The sequence below is a fragment of the Nothobranchius furzeri genome, chromosome 2 (genome assembly GCF_043380555.1).
Source record: "Nothobranchius furzeri strain GRZ-AD chromosome 2, NfurGRZ-RIMD1, whole genome shotgun sequence".
Taxonomy (NCBI): Eukaryota; Metazoa; Chordata; class Actinopteri; order Cyprinodontiformes; family Nothobranchiidae; genus Nothobranchius; species Nothobranchius furzeri.
In genome coordinates, this window is record NC_091742.1 from 63,215,927 (window position 1) to 63,237,607 (window position 21,681).

General features: G+C 42.5%; 1 protein-coding gene across 1 annotated transcript in view; it reads left to right on the plus strand.

The window, feature by feature from the left end:
- Positions 1-18,249, plus strand: part of LOC107377204 (sodium/potassium-transporting ATPase subunit alpha-1) — a 33,153-nt gene extending 14,904 nt beyond the window's left edge. Inside the window, exons 2-22 of the mRNA XM_015946673.3 lie at positions 6,608-6,724; positions 6,883-6,942; positions 9,314-9,415; positions 9,491-9,592; positions 9,674-9,787; positions 9,876-10,010; positions 10,982-11,099; positions 11,177-11,445; positions 11,526-11,834; positions 12,449-12,583; positions 12,741-12,936; positions 13,020-13,195; positions 13,284-13,420; positions 13,606-13,756; positions 14,384-14,552; positions 14,628-14,906; positions 15,486-15,631; positions 15,706-15,836; positions 17,476-17,577; positions 17,653-17,744; positions 17,909-18,249. Coding sequence (XP_015802159.1) covers positions 6,608-6,724; positions 6,883-6,942; positions 9,314-9,415; positions 9,491-9,592; positions 9,674-9,787; positions 9,876-10,010; positions 10,982-11,099; positions 11,177-11,445; positions 11,526-11,834; positions 12,449-12,583; positions 12,741-12,936; positions 13,020-13,195; positions 13,284-13,420; positions 13,606-13,756; positions 14,384-14,552; positions 14,628-14,906; positions 15,486-15,631; positions 15,706-15,836; positions 17,476-17,577; positions 17,653-17,744; positions 17,909-17,937 — 3,069 coding nt within the window. The 3' untranslated portion in view covers positions 17,938-18,249. The remainder of the gene's footprint in view (positions 1-6,607; positions 6,725-6,882; positions 6,943-9,313; positions 9,416-9,490; positions 9,593-9,673; positions 9,788-9,875; positions 10,011-10,981; positions 11,100-11,176; positions 11,446-11,525; positions 11,835-12,448; positions 12,584-12,740; positions 12,937-13,019; positions 13,196-13,283; positions 13,421-13,605; positions 13,757-14,383; positions 14,553-14,627; positions 14,907-15,485; positions 15,632-15,705; positions 15,837-17,475; positions 17,578-17,652; positions 17,745-17,908) is intronic.
- The last annotated feature ends 3,432 nt before the right edge of the window (positions 18,250-21,681 follow it).

Genomic DNA, 21,681 nt, shown 5'->3' on the forward strand with positions numbered 1-21,681 from the left:
GATTGGCCCATCAAACCTATAGAGCGCTGTGATTGGCACGCCACCAAACTGGTCAAGGCTACTGAGTTTCCAGTGGCACATGGGTAGATTAACATGCAGAGCAAAATCAATTTGCTTCTGCTGCTGTCTGTCTAGGTTTGTAGACCAGGTGTTTATGTGATCATCAGGTTAGTGGGTTAAATTGGTTAATTTGAAAATGTATGTAAAAAAAACTGAGTGTACTTGGATAAGTGAAACTGTGACCTGGTCCTAGAAATAAAATAATAAAGCAGGTATGAAACAGCTGATAAGATGTAAATAAATAAAAAAAGGAAAATAATGTAATTAACTCGTTAAGCTTATTAATGCTAGCAATAACTCCCTTTCATCACTGGCAACAAGAAAAGGGGTAAATGTGTAAAACAACGTTTATGAATGATGAATGTTTTGTAATGGTTTGTCACAAATCAGTAAATGCATTTTGTCCTCACGGGCTCCCGTAGAAGGAAACATGGTGTCTAATATGGCTCAGTCTGCCACCAAAGGAGCGGTCTATGGGCTCCACTGTGGAACGCAATGGGATGGGAGGGATTTTTCCAAGATGGTCATCTTCCCCAGCATCCTCCTTTCACATATCTTCTCAACATGTCTTCTCAACATGCGTGGGTTATTACGTATGTGTGCTCCAAGAAGATCCAAAAGGGTTCAGATGAAGGCAACTGGACATCTTTGGTTTCTTGAAGACATTTCGCTTCTCATCTGAGAAGCTTTGTCGGACTACAATGATCTGGAGGACTGAGAACCCTCACCAGCATATTGTACTAAGAAGAACTTTTATTTTCACGAACTGAAGGTTCATTCCCCCATTCACATGCTAATAGGGATGAGCTACGATGTAGCCACAGCTAACAGAGGTGAGGCCTGCCGAACACAGGCACCACCAATCCCTCCAAACACCACCTGCAGGCAAGGTGGGTTAGGTGTCTTGCCAAAGGACACAACAGCAGAATTCTCTTGCCAGAGCTGGGATCAAACCTGCAACCTGTGTGAACCTTCCTGAGCTACTGCTGTTCCTATAAGTGCTGAACGGTTGCCCTAAACAAAACCAGTTTGGGGATTTTCTTCCCATAAAAATGAAAGGTATTATCTCTATCTTCAGAAGTGAGTTTCTGTGGAAATATATTTATGAAAAACTAACATTTTTGGCTATCTCTGTGAAGAACCCCAGTCAGAGGCGTGCGTTTAATCCAGACCATGCTAATAACTAGCTTTAGCTGAGATTTTATTTAAACATTTTTAACTTAAACCAAGTGTAATCCCAGAAATATCATATAAATTTATGCAAACACAATAGTATAAACATGTACTATCATTTTTTATTTTACTTTATGATTTCTTTAGATTTGTGATGATTTGTGAGTAAAGTGTTAGCTAGCTATAGCACTTTGGGAAAAGTTTCAAGATGAGCGAAATTTGCATTTGACATAGTTGTCCATTCTGTTCTTTGAGCAAATTCTGTTTTGTCGTAACAAAAATTCACTAATCGCAACAGAAGTTTCTCACACTTGATTTAGCAAGAAATTCTGATCCACCCTTCTGTCTACCTAAATCATTTCTGAAGTTGTGAACCATTATATTGAGTTGCAACATGAGGCTGGGGGACCTTCACGTTCTTTAAGGTCTCTTAAACCACCCGTAAGATGATATCCTCATTTCCTGCTAGAGACCTGATAGGTTGGAGGTGCTTAATGGCACAAGGAACTAGGGCTGGGTGATATATCGATATTTTTAAAATATCGATATAATTTTTAAATAAGATATAAGATGACTTTATATCTTTATATCGATATAACGGATCAAACTTCTATGCTAGCGTTTAGCCACTATGCTAGCGACATGTTGCACCGTCTCAAAGCGGCTATTACATGTATTCTCACAAGTTTGCTCAGTCGGAGAGCCTCTGGGTAAATGTGCTGCTCTAAACTTTGCATTTGGCGTCCTGGTTTTTAATTATTTGGGGACGTTCAATGCCAATGGAGTTCTGTTTATCCATCCTGCTTGTGCGGAGACGAGCCAAACCCCTCCGTCCTCTGTGTAATAGGAAACATCTACAGATAGCCAGAGTGGCCAATTTACCTCAAACATATTGTAAGGGTTTGAATAGTAAACTATAGGGTTAACGTTTTATTTTGAAGGTGAGCTCAACGGGAGTGAAATGTTGTTCCGTTTTTTTTCCGCTGTGGTTTGCTATGCTAGTAAATACTCAGCTATGAACGATTCTGTTGAAAAGGTTAAGAGTTTTTTAAGGCATGGGTTACGGCGACAGTAGCCCAAAAATAATACTCACAAAAGAGCAACCAGAGACTCTGAGTCATTACAGTATGATCGCTGATTAGAGCCAATACTGTTAGACTCCAGCCATGTTTGCCTGTGTGTGTGTGTGTGTGTGTGTGTGTGTGTGTGTGTGTGTGTGTGTGTGTGTGTGTGTGTGTGTGTGTGTGTGTGAAAACACACAGCTGTACCAGAGAATAGGCACTAAGGTTAAAGTTTGACAAGAATCAATACATTTTTATGCATTAATCTACTGATGTATGTATACTTTCTCAACAGCTTGAAGTGAGTTAACTTGTAAGTATTTTACAGGAGGAAAAATATCGAGATATACATCGTATTTTGGAATTCAGCAAAAAGAGATTGAGGTATAAGTTTTGGTCCATATCGCCCAGCCCTACAAGGAACTAACAAATCATCTCATGGTGAATTAGTGTTGTTTCAACCATCTTATACGTTACTGTTTTCTTTCCTTCCTTCCTATCTGAGCTTTCTCCCATCACTCTAACCCTGGAGAAAACTTGTGTTGCTCTGTTAGCTACAACTACCACTGATAACGAGAGGGGACGTCTGTGGATAGTGGGAAGGGGGTTGTCGCTTTGAACCACAGCCGATGGTGTGATAGTGGCTGCCGAGTGTGTTTTCGGTCCAAATTTGTTTTTAATGCCGTGATTATTCTGTTTGTTTAAATTGTGCCTTGCCTACAGTGAGAGAATTTGTGTCCCAGTTGGAGTTGAAAACAACAAAATGTCCCCGGTTAAATGACTGGTTGATTGTTCCACTCTGGAGATTAGCTGAGCTACAAAGCTGTCGAGGTTATGTTTAGAAAAGCTGTTGGTGACGGAGACATTCTTTGTAGCAAAAGTGGGTGTTTTTTTAAAGGCGTAATCTGTCTCAAGCAGAGAAAGCCTTATCTGTAAACCAAAGAAACACTCACAACACCAGATCCTCTCTTTCTTAAGTACACTTTTAAATGTCCTTTTTACTAATTTGACACAGGGTTGTGCATTGAATAGAGTTTGTACTTTTATTTTGGCTTTACAGTGGCAATGTGTATTTTTACTTGTCTGGAAATGTCCATTGAACATTGTTGAAAATGAATAAAATTATGTCCAGTTGAAAAATATTGGCGACTTCGTAACATATGACCATAAAAACCATGTCTAAAGTACACAGGGTGTAGGTTTAGCATCTTTGAGGGACGCCACATTAGATGCCATGTTTCCTTCATGCTGGCTCAGGGTCCTGGGCCTGTCAATGACATCACACTAGAAGGATGTACGACTTACGGAAGTTATGTTACCACGTTCAGAAACATTTAGGCAGTAAGAAACATGAATAACAAAACTGCTAAACTGTTTCCAAAGCCTATGTGAAAGAACACAATCAAAAAAGAGATGCAATATATTTTGGCCAAGCGGTATTGCAGTAGTATGATGACATCATCGGCAGGTGCAGGACCCTGAGCAGATCCAAAAACTACTGCGTCAGATGGAATTAACAGAAGCACCATCAGAGTCTGAGGAGTCATGCTGAGGTTGCATGATTTCTGCTCCACAAGTAACATTTACCGAAATGTTCCTTTAAACTAGCAACAGTCACGGCGATAAAACAAACCTGAAATGTATACCGCCCCCTAGCGCCAGGAAACTACACATTGTCCCTTTAAATCATCACCGCATAATGTAAAAGAATAGTCTTTAAAAGTAATTTATCACATTCAGCTTTGGAAACATGCTCTTATTTTGTAAAGACTTTGTGCAATGTTTCTTGACTTGATAATATTTCGTAACCGAACAGTTTTACTCTAAAAGTGTCAAACATATAATTACAGTCTCATAAATTTCTTTGCTTCGGTTGGGATAAACTCAGGTGAGCTAACAGCTAGTCCCATTTCCTAAAGTTTACAGTGGATGATGTTACTCTTTGTAACCATTATTTTACATAGCAGAAATGCTACTTTTTGCCGATGATTGTGATGTTTACACTAACCATTGCAGGATATTGCAACGTGAAAATGGAGGTTTTGTAAAGAGTTGTAAAACTGAATATTTTTGGTTTTGAGCATCTAGAGAATAAAATTGCCCAAGTAATTAGCAATAATTATCATGAAAACCTTTAAAAACTCTTTCTTCTGTTCTTTTACTAACGCCACCTTTCCACCAGACATGTAAGCATCATGTAACGTCTGTAAAATGTACTTTGCAGCATTTAGCCACCGTTATGATGATCTGGTGCAAGTGTCACAATTTGGACCTGTCCCAAAAGCATGAGAACCTCATCATACCATATTTCTTTGTAAAGCAAATTAACTAAAGTGTGTCAGCTGACCAAAGTGCTAGACAAGGAAGGGGCAGCAGAAATGATAAAAACACTAAGTTAAAAGCCTCCAATAAACAGTGAGTAAAAACAATGATTTAAAACGTAAAACACCTAAACTCGAGCTAAAATCTAGGCTGCATTAAAAAAACGTAGTAAGGAAATAAAACAAAGAAGGCAAACCAAACAGGACCTTTTGCTTATGCTTCAAGTCTGTTTTCCGCGCTACGCTTCTAGAACACCTCAAACTCTGCAGTTCAGTTTTGGCCAGACAGGAAGTCAAACACAAAAGCAGTGGAAGACATCTAGAAACTTTCAAAATAAAAGTCACGTGTAGATTTCCAGTTGCTCAAAGAAAGCAAAGAAACCTTCATTGCCAAAGTAAACGGATCAGAAACTAAACCACAGACCTGTTGGATACACGCTGTCATCTTTCTCCTTCCTTGTTATCGTGAACAGCTGAAATCACGCGTGGTCCTCCTGTTTCACATCCAAAACGTTGTTGATTGGAAGGGAGCTTGAGGGTAAAATACAACTATTATGTTAACGGTGTGTACACATCAAGTGGAGAGGCTGGATTAGTGTGTGACAACAGATACCAATTTTTTTGTGTTACCACTGTTATGCTTTATCTGTAAAATAATGAGTTGCAAAGAAGCATAATTTTAGAAATGGTTCTTTTCCAAATTAATTCAAATGAAAATTAGTTTGACAGACTTGTCAGTTAATTAAAAAAAAATCATATTAGAGTTTTTTTTATTGTTTTTATTTTGCTGTTCTTTATTTGGTTAGCAATAGCAAGAAGTGAGAAGTACTAAACAATCCAAGAACATTTTGTGCTTTTAACAACCGTTTGTTTTAACAGCATCCCATTTTTTTTTTATTATTTTTAAAGGTCAATTAACTTGCTCTTTAACATCAAAAGAACATAGAGAGGAGAAAATGTTTTTAATGTGTTTTGGAGAAAACCCAGATGCTCTTCCTATGTTGATTTATTTATTATTTGTCTGAGAAACATCTATTTTAGGGGTTTAATAATACCAAAAGGAAAGTTGAAATCTAAAGAATGTTTAAAAATTTTGTGAGTTTCATAGTCATCCTTTTGTCAAACATTAAAAATGTATCAAGGTCTTTAATTTTTGAATTTCTTTGAAGGGATACTATGCACATCTATAATACTTTAAAATAATTTTCTTGAGCTGGTATGAGCTAAAATGACCCTTTACAGGGTTAATGAAATGTCACTCAGACCCCCACCAATCTTTGTCGTTAGAAAACCGCACTTCAGAGTGGCGGTCTGGTCCCTGTTAGGCTTGGTAAAGTGGAGCTGACATATCTGGCGCCGCAGTTTGCTTCCAGCACGTTTCCTGTATGTTTTAGATCACGAACACAGCTGATTTGTTTAATTTAGTGATGAATCAGTCCTGCAGACACTAATGAAGGCTCGGGAGACGTTTCAGCTTTAAGATCAAGGTGTTAAAAACATGACCGCACAGTGAGGAGATAATGCCATTTTTGGTTTGGCCACAGAAAGTTAATGACAGACACTAGGGGGTGCTAAAAGCAAGCACAACTGCTTAGTATCGTTTTAAAGTGTATTATTTCTAAATAAAAAAATAATTGAAATAATAATGATAAAACAAAACTTTCACATTTTTTCAATATTATGAAGTAAAACTGTGTTTGTCATGATCTCAATCATCATAAATGAGAATATTGGATTGGATTTAACAAAACATTGTTCCTACATCTGCCAACTGTTGCACATCTGAACTCGACGACTCTCTGAGATTAGAGTATGATAATGTTCAGTGGGGATTATTTCACTGTAGCATGGGATGTTTGCACTTAAACCCATAATCATCCTTCTGGCCATCAGAAAACGTTCTGCAAATCCTGCTTTAAAAACCTGGTTTACAAAACTCCACCATTAAGTCCTGGAACTGGTATCTGATGTTTTGGGGTTTTGTGCTTCCAGGACGGACGAGAGCAGTATGAGTTGGCTGCGACCTCGGAACAAGGCGGGAAGAAAAAAGGGAAGGGGAAAGGGAAGAAGGAGAAGGATATGGATGAGCTGAAGAAGGAAGTGGATATGGTGAGTTTCCTTTCTGAACCTGTAGCTTCTGTTTTATGAGCTACTGGGAACCAAAAGGTCACTGTGTACAAAGGGCTGCAAATGTCAGCGGCCATATTGGATCCACTCATGCATTTGTCATGAACACATGATGCCAACTTGTCTTTGTCTCCCTGCAGGATGACCACAAGCTGACGCTGGACGAGCTCAATCGTAAATATGGAACAGATCTCACCAATGTGAGTCAGCCATGGCGTTAAGTGTTTTGTTAGCTGAAGAGATGTCATGAGGATCAAATGTCAGCTGCTGATGTTTGCTGCTCAGTTTGGGTGATTCATGTTTTCTTGGTGTGAGATGAGAAGAAAGTAGCTGCGTTTCCTTTTCTTGCAAAATTAGATAAACGCTTAAATTTGCATAAAAGCTTCACTTTTTCTTATCTGAACGTAAGAAAGCCAAACAAAAACAAGGTTACCGCATCCCTTTGGTGACAATTTAATTCATTCTCTCCAACCAGTTTTCTTGTAGTTTTATTTTGAAATTAGCTCGACTTAGAAAGAAAATCACCTCTGGGTGAAGCAACTGGAGTTCTGAGGAATTTCAGGAAGGAGGGGGCAGCGGCTCGCTGCTTTCATCCGATGTATTGCCGTACAAAATCGTCACTTTCACGACTTCAGAAGTGAGTGACGTAAGTAATCGGTGCCAAAATGCTTCCACGGACATCAATAACTTTAAAGGTCAAATGTCAAAGTATGCTGTTATTTAATCCGCTCAGGGGACAGGGAAGAGCTGCTGCGTCATGTAAGACGCAACGTTCAATGACCAGAATAATAACCGTTGTTTACGGAGCTCAGTGAGATACGGAGCAGCATAAATCACGGTGTTGTGGGGGATTTCCACCACATTTTTTATTCATTAGAGGTTTAGAAATGGCGGCTTTAAAGCAGAGTCACTGCTTTTTTCTTTCTCTTCCATTCTTCTTCACCAGCAACTCGTCCAATTTTACAAACACCAGTTGTTTTGGCGACGTCTGCCGACGTCACTGCCTACTGAGTTACAACAAGCAGCATGAGTTAACCACAAATCCTGCCCAGGGACTCTACTGGGCCATTTCCAGTACCTTAGGTGTACCCCAAGGCAGGTACTGGGTTGGTCTCTGAGGCGGCCTGGAAAGTGGTCCCATTGGGCCGATCCAGTGAAATGGAAACACTTAAGTTCTGATTGTTGGGTTTCACTTGCGTGACTAGCGTGGCGTCACAACCGCACGGAATTTGAGTGGGGGGCAGGAAGTGTTTTGCTGCGCAACAGAACACAACGCGGTGGAGGACGGTGAGTGGATGGGCACAGACGTGATATCGTGAAAAAATACAACTTCATTTACAGACAGATGGGTGAAAACTCATTTCGCTAACTTGCTAAGTTTCAGCTACATCTTTAGCATTCTTTATTTTACCCTACACCTGAGATGCAGTGGAGGAACATGTTTTCAGCCGGAGATTGTTGATCCGCTTCTTCCGTCGTCTTTCAGTAAGTTTTTGTAAATTAAGTCCTTGGTGGCGCACAACTTTTGGGACACGAAAAAAACTTTTTTTTTTTCCTCGATTAGAGCAATTGCTACAACCGTAGACCGCACAGACTTTGGGCTTTGCGAGGCAGAGTCAACAAAGCAACAACGTTTCTGTTCAGCGGCGTCTACTTCCTGACCCCCACGCGTGACACGCCCACGGTGACATAGATGCAAAGTAGATGAAACGTCATCTGAAACACAGCAACTGGGGAAACAGGCCTTTGCTCATTAATATTCATGATATGCAAACATCTCTCCTCTGATTGGCCAATGGCAACACAACTCTTCTGCTGCCTTTGTTGACCCCTTTTCATTTGTTTACAGCTTCTTGGTGAATGGGACCTCTTAATTATTTCAACTCCCACCACCAAAATAAGAGCCCTGATTTTAGTTCTGCCTTGAAGACCGAAGGGAAGCCGGTCACAGACCTTCTTTAAATATGAGCATCACCGTACCATCATTATTTATGTCTTGATTTTATCATTCATCATTTTTTTCTGCCAACCTTTTAAACGACGGCGCACATTTTTAAAAATTCACCCTGTTTAATGGAGAAGACGAGACCTACTTTTCACTTGGTTTTATTTATTTTATTACTTCACACGGAAGCTAGTCTTAAAGAGAGTGGAGCCAACTCAATCCCACGCTTGGTGGAGTCCTCTCTCTTCGTGTAAATGTGCTCCTGGTCATGCAGCAGTGATCAAGGAGAATATTTCATCAGTTCCTCTAATTGGGGTCTCCGAGCTCTGCGTTTATCAGCCCTAGAAGCCCCTCTGCCCTCATTTCTTACCCTCCTATTTGCCTCATCGTTTCTCCTCCTGGAGCACCCTTCCCACTATCTGATGATGGAGGGAATGTTTTCCTGTTGATGCTGCGTTGCTAGGCAACTAGCTTCAGCTATTCTTCCCTCTGGACTTGAACGTGTCTGTGAGTTTGCAGGTTGCTACACAGTTGATGATGAAACCTGCTTTTTCTTAGAATCAGGCCGCTCTGGAGTTTGAGTACCAGGTGATTGAGATCTTTTTTTAACCTTTCCTTAATTTTAGGGTTTGACTTGTGCAAAAGCTGCTGAGATTCTGGCCCGTGACGGGCCCAACGCCCTCACTCCTCCTCCCACCACCCCAGAGTGGGTCAAGTTCTGCAAACAGGTATGATCACACACGGTTTGACTCCCTAGAGCTTTTTTCCCCCCTTGGTTATGAAGATCTCGTGTGTTCCCTCAGATGTTTGGTGGGTTTTCCATGCTGCTGTGGACCGGTGCCATCCTCTGTTTTCTGGCTTATGGGATCCAGGCTGCAATGGAGGAAGAGCCGGCGAATGATAATGTGAGGGGGGAACGTTCTCGACACTAGAACCCTGTTCCTCCATGTTTTTTATACGTCTAAATGTGTGATTTTTGTCTCCAGTTGTATTTAGGTGTTGTGCTGTCTGCTGTTGTCATCATCACTGGATGCTTCTCGTATTATCAAGAGGCCAAAAGCTCCAAGATCATGGACTCCTTCAAGAACCTGGTCCCTCAGGTGCCCCTCCGTTGTTTTAGCACTTTACTTGCTGCTCCACAAACATAAGCATTAACAGTTTTAAATGGTGGACGTCTGCATTCCATAGCAAGCCCTGGTCGTCCGCGATGGAGAGAAGAAGAGCATCAACGCTGAGGAGGTGGTCGTCGGTGATTTAGTGGAGGTGAAAGGTGGCGACAGGATTCCTGCCGATCTGCGGATCATCTCCGCTCATGGCTGCAAGGTGGGAACGCCTGAGAGGAGTCGTTCTCTCCTAAAGACTCCCAAGAGAATAAGCTTTCACTCACTGAAGCTAGTTTGCAAATTAAACCCTGACTTTCACTGTTTAACTAATCCTAAACACTGCCACCACGGCATAGCGAGGCAAGAATATCGGGCTATTTGTGCCGCCAAACTTGATAGTAACATTACCGCGACACCAGACCTCTGAATGAAGATCGTGCCTTCAAGCAACAAATGGTGATGTCATGATGATGGGTAGAAGTCCGCAGAGTCCCGGCCTGCAACAGTATTTACAATTGAAGCTAACATGGGGAGTCAGTTTTGCTTTTGTAAACTGCATCAGATGAGACGGGAATCTGGAGCGATGCAAAGAGCCGGAAGCTTCTGGGGTTGAGTGCTGAGGCACAGATCACCAGTTCACAGGGACTGAGGGACAGCCACTTTAGGAGTGTGAAATGTTTCCTAACTCAAAAATCGGGATGGAAAACATGTTACGTCCAAGCTGAAAGGACGTTTGTGACAGCGCAACAACCCCATACCTCCTCGATACCACCATTGCTTTATCTTTTGTGAAAAACACACGATTACACCACGTTACCGCCAGACTGACCACTTGAGACTGACCAAAGGCTCCCTAATGCTGCCTCTAATTTGTGGCAAGTGGCACCATTGTTGTTTGAAACAGGCTTCCTATTCAAAGCCACTCTGAACATTTTGGGAATTTTAAGCCATAGAAATCCTCCCGGGTTTTTTCTTGGACAATAAAGTAAAGGGAGCCATCTTTGTTTAAAGAGAATGTGATCAATCTTAGAGCCCATCAACCATCAGGAAGGAGGGTTTCATTTGACAATTAACTCACATCAATAACAGTTTGGCTCTTTGCAGTCCTCTGTTTGAACTGAGAGAACACTACAGATGGCCAACTTCTTCAAGGAAGCAAAGGAGATGATGTTTCTGTTCCGTGTCTCTCAGGTGGACAACTCCTCCCTGACAGGTGAATCAGAACCTCAGACCCGTACGCCGGACTTCTCCAACGAGAACCCTCTGGAGACCAGAAACATAGCTTTCTTCTCCACCAACTGTGTTGAAGGCAAGAGGGTATCACACGATTAATGTTTCAGAAATAGTTCAGAAGTTTGGAACAAACGTTTCTAAATGGCTTTGCAGGAACTGCTCGTGGTATTGTGATCAGCACCGGAGACCGCACCGTCATGGGGCGTATCGCCACGTTAGCCTCTGGTCTGGAAGTGGGACGCACCCCCATCTCCATCGAGATCGAGCATTTCATCCACATCATCACCGGCGTGGCCGTCTTCCTTGGCGTGTCCTTTTTCGTCCTGTCCCTCGCCCTTGGCTACACCTGGCTAGAGGCCGTCATCTTCCTCATCGGTATCATCGTGGCCAACGTACCAGAAGGTCTCCTGGCTACTGTCACTGTGAGTCTGGCTGTTCCACACCTCCCGAAGCCTCCAGAAACCACTGGAGTCTGAACTGACCCGAGTGCTTCTCTCTCCAGGTGTGTCTGACCCTGACCGCCAAGCGAATGGCCAAGAAGAACTGCCTGGTGAAGAACCTGGAAGCCGTGGAGACGCTGGGCTCCACCTCCACCATCTGCTCCGACAAGACCGGCACCCTTACTCAGAACAGGATGACCGTGGCCCACATGTGGTTCGACAACCAGATCCACGAGGCCGACACCACAGAGAACCAGAGCGGCACCTCGTTTGACAGGAGCTCGGCCACCTGGGCGGCTCTGGCCAGGATCGCCGGACTCTGTAACCGGGCCGTCTTCCTGGCTGAGCAGAGCAACATTCCCATCCTGAAGGTTGGCTTGTTTAAACTTCCTTTTTCCAAAATTTCAATATTTCAACAATTTTGTGTGTGTTGGTCTGATGTTTCTGTACCCAGATCCTTTTGGTGTGTATGGAGAACGTCTCCTGAGTCCTTCAGAAACCAAAGAGTTAATAAAACATTAGAATGAACAACAGAGCAGATCGTAGATTTTAGTTTCTGACACACACACACACACACACACACACACACACACACACACACACACACACACACACACACACACACACACACACACACACACGTCTGAACTAGTCTGTCCTCTGGTTTTCTTCTTACACACCTGTTTGTGTGTGTGTGTGTGTGTGTGTGTGTGTGTGCGTGCGCGCTAATCACCTCCAAATGTGTAGCTGAAGTCATAATTACCACTCATTAGTTTTCTTTAAGTCGCTGTTAGAGGAGTGTGTTTAGAGTCAGGTCTGTAATTATGTGTGGAGATGGAAATAAAAAGCTCTTTCTGAGCTTTTTATTCGCCTCGTAGGTGAAAACACAAAGTAAGTGGGAACGAAACGGTTTTGGATTCATATTTCTGTGACTCGGTTGAATATTTCTCTGTTAAATTGACCTTTTATTGACCGTTTCTTAAAGCGAGATGTGGCCGGCGATGCCTCAGAGTCAGCTTTGCTGAAGTGCATCGAGCTTTGCTGCGGATCAGTCCAGGGAATGAGGGAGAAAACCCCTAAAATAGCTGAAATCCCATTCAACTCCACCAACAAGTACCAGGTATTTAACCCTTCATTCTTTAAACGGGTTGTTTTTCAGATGTCCCACAAAAATGGTTCATTGTTTTGGTTGTTAACACCAACCCATCCACCTTCTCATGTTCTTTGACTCATTTCCTTGGATAATGTTTACTCTGTCGTTCTTTTCGCTGCCGTAGCTTTCCATTCACAAGAATGCTGCACCTGATGCAGAATCAAAGCACCTGTTGGTGATGAAAGGAGCCCCTGAGAGGATTTTGGACCGCTGTTCCACCATCTTGCTCCAGGGCAAAGAGCAGCCTCTGGATGAAGAGATGAAAGACGCCTTCCAGAATGCGTACCTGGAACTGGGAGGTCTCGGAGAGAGAGTGTTGGGTAAGAGCATCATAGACGGTCGTTCTATTTGTGCATTGATGGAGTGAGCTGAAACTCAGGCAGCCTCTTTGGTTCCTGTCCAGGTTTCTGCCATTTCAACCTGCCTGACGACCAGTTCCCAGATGGGTTTGAGTTCGACACAGATGAGGTGAACTTCCCCATTACGAACCTGTGCTTCATCGGCCTTATGTCCATGATCGACCCTCCTCGTGCCGCCGTGCCCGACGCTGTGGGCAAATGCAGGAGTGCTGGAATCAAAGTGAGTTATTTACTTCATTCTGTCCCTAAGATCTACAAAATACTCCCAATTCGTCCAAATTTTTGTACAATTTTTTTTTTCTCTTTAGGTAATTATGGTGACAGGTGATCATCCAATCACAGCCAAGGCTATTGCTAAGGGCGTAGGAATCATCTCTGAGGGCAACGAGACTGTTGAAGACATCGCTGCACGTTTGAACATCCCGATCAATGAAGTTAATCCAAGGTACTGATTAGATTAGGATGATAACATCTGTATGTAATGTAAGTGTGGAGTACCCCAGGGTTGTGTACTTAGTCCCAATTTATTCAAAATTTGACTGTAACTAATTGAATCTCATGCTGAGTGTAAAGCCCTTAATTATAGCTTGTAGTTTCTATTCAAACACTTTTCTCCCCAATCTTTTCCAGAGATGCCAAGGCTTGTGTTGTGCATGGTGGCGACCTGAAGGATCTGACCGCAGAGCAGCTGGACGACATCCTGAAGTACCACACAGAGATCGTCTTTGCCAGAACATCTCCGCAGCAAAAACTGATCATTGTGGAGGGCTGTCAGAGACAGGTAGACTGAAAAAGTTTCAAATGAAGCCTCTGTCATCCATTGTTTTAAAACTAAAAAGCACTCCGTTAAGCCAGAAGCTGCAGGACTTTTTCCGGCAAACATAGATTTAATTATTTAGATTTATTACAACTTGTGGTCGTAATAAATCTACAAGCAGCAGGGAATGTGCAGTCCATCACCGCCTGGCTAAAACTCCAAAAGGCTGAAGATCTAATTGATGCATCCCAGGCTGGGGAATATTTATGAAGCCAGTACCTTTCATTTAATTCAGTTTCTCTCCACATGGCATGGCCTGAGCTGTAAACAGAGCAGCATTAGCTGATGTTACGACGATATTATTATTATTATTATTATGACATAATTCATGTAAATATATTCACAGACATCTACATTTCTAGAAATGCAGCAGTGAACTCTTAGAAGACAGTTACTGGTTTACAGATTTTTACCTATCTGCACTCTTAAAGCTGACGCTTTGCTTTTGTTGAAGTAATCTCAAATCTGTTCTTCAGAATTACTTTTTTAACCTACTTTAGAGTAACCAGCTTTAAAACACATCCTAAAGTTACAATTTGGTAAGTTTATCTTTGAATTTGCAGATTTTCTCGTTCTTGGTTTTTCCCGTAGGGAGCCATCGTGGCTGTGACAGGTGACGGTGTGAACGACTCCCCAGCCTTAAAGAAGGCCGACATCGGCGTTGCCATGGGGATCGCTGGGTCCGACGTGTCCAAACAGGCTGCTGACATGATCCTCCTGGACGACAACTTTGCCTCCATCGTCACCGGAGTGGAAGAAGGTGCATAACGAATGCGTTGTTTGCTACCTTCAGCTATAATTGAACAAACTCATATTTATTTTGTGTTCTCATCAGGTCGTCTGATCTTTGACAACTTGAAGAAATCCATCGCCTACACCCTGACCAGCAACATCCCAGAGATCACCCCCTTCCTCCTCTTCATCATCGCCAGCATCCCTCTGCCTCTGGGCACCGTCACCATCCTGTGTATCGACCTGGGAACCGACATGGTTCCTGCCATCTCTCTGGCCTACGAAGCAGCTGAGAGCGACATCATGAAGAGACAGCCCCGAAACCCCAAAACAGACAAGCTGGTGAACGAGAGGCTCATCAGCATCGCGTACGGACAAATCGGTAAACAAGCCCTTTCTGAACGCTGAAGCGTCCTTTTGAAAAGTGTCCGCGTCGCCCGGAGACGAGAAGAAGAGCATCGTGTGACATAAATAGACGGCCCTGATAGAGGACAGGAGTGTTACCGTGATGTGTTTCTGAGTGATGATAGACGACCCCCCCCCCCCCAATGCCGCAAATAGATGTGACCGTCATGTTGGACACACATTACCCTTTTCAGTTCCAGTTATTCTCCCCTGGTGACATTTTATTTCCCCTTTTATTACAAATTAACATTTAAAAAAGATTCAAACGAATATGAAACGTTTAAAGGATTAAAATGGATTAATATTTTTTTATTTTGAATTAACTACCATCAATTGATCATTATAAAGACCAGAAAGTTTTTCAAAAGATTGGTTTTAATCACATTTTCTGACTTTTTGCCTCCAAACCAGCGTCTTTACGTGACCGTTTACCAATCCCTGGTTTAATTACAAATTCTAAACATATTTTATCATTTCGTTTGCCAGCTTTAGTCAAAGAGAACTGATAGGCGAGACTGGCTTTGCTAACCCGATGTGTGAATCCTTTCTCCTGCAGGAATGATCCAGGCGCTGGCGGGTTTCTTCACCTACTTTGTGATTTTGGCCGAAAACGGCTTCCTGCCGTCCACCCTCGTTGGCATCCGAGTCAGCTGGGATAATAAATACATCAATGACCTGGAGGACAGCTATGGACAGCAGTGGGTCAGTCACGTTTGCTGCACAGGTTTTCTCCTCCCAGAGCAGGCTGTAAGTCCTGTGATGTTTGGTTTTTTTAGACTTACGAGCAGAGGAAGATCGTAGAGTTCACCTGCCACACGGCCTTCTTCGCCAGTATCGTCATTGTACAGTGGGCCGATCTGATCATCTGTAAGACCAGGAGGAACTCTGTCTTCCAGCAGGGCATGAAGTGAGTAAAACTCCTCCGCCAAGAATCCCTGACCTGTTTAGGGTCACATAAAAAAGAATAGTTTAATTTATTTTTTAATTTAATTTTTAAGATTTAGAATTGACGGGTTCTTACCGCTGGACGTCTAAGAATTGCGTACGAAGCATAGCACGCACCGATTGGCCGTCGTCGAAGCGGATGAGTAGTAACACATCACTCCGGTGAATTTACACTTTGAGTCTTACGCTTCCAGATTACGTCAAGCTCAACAGTTCAGATCGAGCCAGACAGGAAGTCAGGCCATGATAGCAGTGTAAGAGATCCGGAAACTTTCTAAATAAAATAAACTTGTAGATTTCCAGTTTCTTAACTAGCAATAAAAGTTTATCAGTACCCCCGTAGCTGAGGTAAACAGAACAGAAAAACCACAGAGCTTTTTCAATACGCGCTGTCGTCTTTGTTCTGGTTTTTTATCGCATGATCATTCAATGTCCCGGTGATTTTGTGACCTCACAGGATCACGCTCGGGATGCTCCTGCTGCCTTTTGCATCTGAAAGTCTCTCGGCCGACGCGTTTATTACCGTGCTCACGCATCCAGTGCAAAGGCCGGATCAGGTGCAAATGTTGAGATCAGAAGTTTATAATATATGATTATAGTCATAATATTGAGATTTCAGAAGTAATGTTGAAATTAAAGTAGACATTTTAAGGGGAAAAGTCATAATATTAAACTCAAAAGTCTAAATGCAAAGATTAAATCCAAATGTTTAAAATCAGAATATTGACTTTCAAATAAAAATGTTGAGATAAAATTCAACATGCTGAAGAAAAAAATGAAATGCATAAAAAAAAGTCCAAACTAGCTTTAAGCTGAAGTAAAATTGCTTACAGGAAAAGTCAAAGTGCACTTTGATCAAAGGGAAAATAAAGTAAACATAATATTTTCAGAATAAAACGGAACCTTTACACACTAAAATACTTCTTATTAAAACTCATTCAGAAGAATAAACTAACGTCACCGAAGCGACATCTAGTGTGTGGAGGTTGTAGTTGCAACAACAGAACAAGGTTTCCAGCCGTCGCGATGCCAGTTTCGCTGCCGATGTGTGAAATGTTTTATTTGTTGTAGGCTTCACCTAAACTCACTCTTTTATGGTCGCTCCTCTCCTGAGAAGGATAACATCTTCTGGGCTCAGAAGCAGCTGCTTGACTTGCCGCCATTTTCCTCAGGGCCAGCCTCACTGTGCTGAGCAACCCTCAGTGGTGCCCTGTATTGGCTGGTAGACGTAAACATAAACCCAGTGTCGTGCCTGTCAAAATAAATCTTTGATAGCTTTGAAAGGAAATACCGTACCTTCATTCTGCACACCTCTAAACGCCCCGTGGAGGTATTATTTTAAAGATGTATAGCTTTTTATTACGTTGTTCCATATTCAACCATTAATTCTTGAAACACTAATTTGTCTATTTCCATGTAACGTTCTAACTTTATTAAAGTCTATTCTAAAACCATCATCTTATCTGTAAATATTCCTTTTTTCTCAAAACTTCAAATTTAATCTCAACATTCCTGTTTTATTGTGAAAAGAAAATCAGCTTCCTGTCATTTCACGCATCCTTTTATTTCTCAGACCTAGTTATGTTTTTGGTGGTTTTCAGGAATAAGATCCTGATCTTTGGGCTGTTTGAGGAGACCGCCCTCGCCGCCTTCCTCTCCTACTGCCCAGGCATGGACGTGGCCCTCAGAATGTACCCTCTCAAGTGAGTAGATCCCAAATCGCACGCTGCTCATCCTGACCCCAGGCTCTGGGTTTCACCTGCTTTGTGTGTTTTCAGGCCCAACTGGTGGTTCTGCGCCTTCCCGTACTCCCTGCTCATCTTTATCTATGATGAAATCCGTAAGCTGATCCTCCGACGCAGCCCGGGAGGTGAGTTGGGAATTTGTGCTTTTATTGTTTCTCTCCCTCCGATGAGCAGATTGTTTTTAAGCCTTAGGGCAGAGAAACTTAAATCACGTCCACACCGTTGTTTTGCAGGCTCTCAAATTAAATGTATGATGATCTAAATTTGCTTTTTCCTCTTGTCTTTCCAGGCTGGGTGGAACGGGAGACCTACTATTAAAGAAATCCGTCAGAACGCATCTTCTCTTCCACTCCCGTCTTTGCATGAATATTGTCTTGCTGCTCGGAATAAAATTTTAACCTCTGTGACGAATAAATTTGAACGTGTTTTTATATTAGGAATGCTTGATACTACGATTAGACACATAATGAGGTGGTAAGTGATAATGATGATAAGTGATAATGCTAATAATGACATGAACACTGAACACTGACATGACTATGCGTGCCTTGTTTCTGAAACAGGGCCAATTTTATACATGTTTTTAACAGTTATGAACGTTCAATAAAAATGCGCTCGAGTCAGGTCCCACCGACGTCTCCTGTCCTCATTTCAGTCGCAGATTAAATCTGTCAGGTTAGACGAAGGTAAGTAAAGTGTGGAGGGTTGTTGTTAGTGAGCAAGCAAATGTAGCTAGGTCTAATAAAAACAAAGATAAATAGAGTGACCAGCACAAAACCAGATTTTGGTTGTTTTGGTGAGAAAACCATAAAAGTCAGGAATGAGTTTTAACATTTAGTTAAATTAAACCTTACTGAAATAATATCAAGTGTAAACAGAAAGTTTGTCAGACCTCTATCTCTCTAACATGATTAGTACTTTCCCTGTAAAAGTTAGTTTTCTGCCCTCTGGTGGAACATCTAAGTACTGCAGATGGCAAGTGGCAGTTTTATTTTCATTCTGTTATGAAACAATTTCACAATAAATACAAAAGACACTGTCAATGTTGTTATTTTACCATGAACCAACAATTAGCTGTTTTTCGAATATTAAAGGGTTTAACATTCTGCAGTTTGTTTATATTATAGGTTGGTTTTTATTTTATTTTATAGGTAAGAATACTGAGGCCATAATGTTCAAATCAGCCAAATTATATTTCAAATAGCTACATTTTTTAAAGCAAAATACTGGTAGTGTTTGTCTGATTTTTTAAATTTTTTTATTTTACAAAAAACAACAGGTCCTTTTTCATTATTCAACCCAGCATGCATCTAAATAACTAAGGGGGAACAGTCCCACGTGTTGACTACATTTCTGTATCTGAACACCCTGATGGACAGAAATGAGGCGTAATGATGACACAGGAAATTGTTAAGCAAAGTGGAACCAAATCTCCTGGGTATTATTTATGATATGTGAACAACTAAAGCAATAAATTTATTACAATTGGAAATCTAGAAATTTAAAGTACATTTATTTTCTGGTCATCCATCCATTTTCATCCGCTTATCTGGAGTCTGGTCGCGGGGGCAGTAGCCTAAGGCGAGAGGCCCAGACTTCCCTCTCCCCAGCTACTTGAGCCAGCTCCTACGTGGGAATCCCAAGGTGTTCCCTGGCCAGGTGAGAGACATAGTCCCTACACCATGTCGTGGGTCTACCTTTTGGTCTCCTCCCGGTTGGACGTGCCCGGAAAACCTCACCAGGGAGGCGTCCAGGAAGCATCCTGACCAGATGTCCGATCCACCTCAACTGGCTCCTCTCGATGTGGAGGAGCAGCGGGTCTACTCCGAGCCCCTCCCGAATGACCGAGCTTCTTACCCTATCTCTAAGGGAGAGCCCAGCCACTCTTTGGAGAAAACTAATTTTGGCCGCTTGTATCCGCGATCTCGTTCTTTTGGTTACTACCCAAAGCTCATGACCATAGGTGAGGGTAGGAACGTAGATCAACCGGTAAATCGAGAGCTTCGCCTTCTGACTCAGCTCTCTCTTCACCACGAATTGTGTGTACTGAAACTCTAATTTTCCTCTGGGATTAATAAAGTATCTTTGATTTTATTTGATTTGACAGATCGGTACAACGCCTGCTTCACTGCAGATGCAGCACCAATCTGCCTATCGATCTCACGCTCCAGTTTTCCCTCACTCGTGAACAAGACCCCGAGATACTTAAACTCCTCCACTTGTGGCAGGACCTCATCCCTGACCCGGAGAAGGCATTCTACCCTTTCCCGAATCAAGACCATGGTCTCAGATTTCTTTTCTGGTCAATAATTATAAAATCAACGGAAAGCTGCAGCTTCTGGTCGGTGCATCTGCACTAATTCGCACGAGTTCAGCTCCAAGAAATGTTTAAGTGGTTATACAGATGGCCCGAGGTTCTCCCTCAGAACTTGTTTGGTAGATAGCCAAACTCGTGGACTTTTAAATTACAGTAAGTAGTCCAGGTCCTAAAGCAGCCCCTGACCATCACTCTACCTCCCCCGTGTCTAACTGTTGCTATGATGTTCTCTCTTTCTCAAATGCAGGGTTACTTTTACACCAGATGCAACAGAACACACACCTTACAAAAACTTCAGCATTTTTGTCTTGTTGGTCCACAGAATATTTTCCTACATTTTGGGGATCATCAAGATGTTTTCCAGCAAATCTGAAATAAACCTTTGTTGTTCGATTTGTTCAGCAGAGGTTTCTGCCTTGGAGCTCTGCCGTTCAGGCCATCTTTCCAATGGCGGAGTCATGAACACTGACCTTAAAGCTGCTGTAGCAAATTTGGAAAAAAAAATTGGCAAAATCTTCATGCCTCTTAACAACGTTCTGATGCAGTATAGCTATAAATTTATTTTCTCCTATTTGTCTACAAACCACCGCCAATAACACGGCTTGGACCGAGAGCAACCGTTGGACCATCCGGTTGTCGATCCCGCACAACCACCTCATTTCTGCACTTCCGTATTTCCGTATCTGCTTGGTGATGCGGCTCGCGGATGGAACGCGCTTCACAACTTGCAGCGTTTATGGTTCATGCGGCTTATCTCTGCGGCATGGAGCTCTACGGGATGCATCCAACACTACACCATAGTAGAAGTAAAAATTACTGTTGTTTACAACATGGCATTTCAGCATTTTTTAACAGCGTCCTCGTCTTTTCCGACAGTGCAAGCTATTTCTCTCCAAGAATTATTAACATGTTGATCACGGTGATCTCTGAGAGCTGAATCATACAAATGTCTGTATTTACAAACCTCTGCCATACTAGTTCTTGCCAGTCCGCCATGTTTTTCCGCTTCCTACCGTCCGCATGGTTAGAAAATTTCCTAGGTGCGCGGTGCGGAAAGTTTGGGCCGTGCGGAGGCGCGGTGGAGGGGCGTGGTTGTTAAAATGATGCAACTTTTCCGCGTGAACCTCGCAGACACGTCAAGCATAAACCAACCTTAATGGGTCTCACTGTGGTTTGCTGGAGTCCCAAAGCTTTAGAAATGTCTTCAGAACCTTTTCCAGACTGATGCTTCTCAGTTTCTTTCTTTCTCACTTGTTCCTGGATTTCTTTAGATGTGGGCACTTAAGGTTGGTTTATGCTTGATGCGTCCGCGAGGTCCGCACGGCTCCGCGCGGAAAAGTTGCGTCATTTTGCTACATTTTAACAACCACGCCCCTCCACCGCGTCTCCGCACGGCCCAAGATTTCCGCAATGCGCACCTCGGAAAATTTCTAACCACGCGGACGGTCGGACGCGGAAAAACATGGCGGACCGGCACGGCAGAGGTTCGTAAATACAGACATTTGTATGATTCAGCTCTCAGAGATCACCGTGATCAACATGTTGTTAATAATTCTTGGAGAGAAATAGCTCGCACTGTCGGAAAAGACGAGAACGCTGTTAAAAATGCTGAAATGCCATGTTGTAAACAGTGATTTCTACTTCTACTATGGTGTAGTGTTGGATGCATGCTGTAGAGCTCCATGCTGCCCCATTCAGTTCGGGAGAATATTGGCTCACCGCAGAGACGAGCCGCACAAACCATA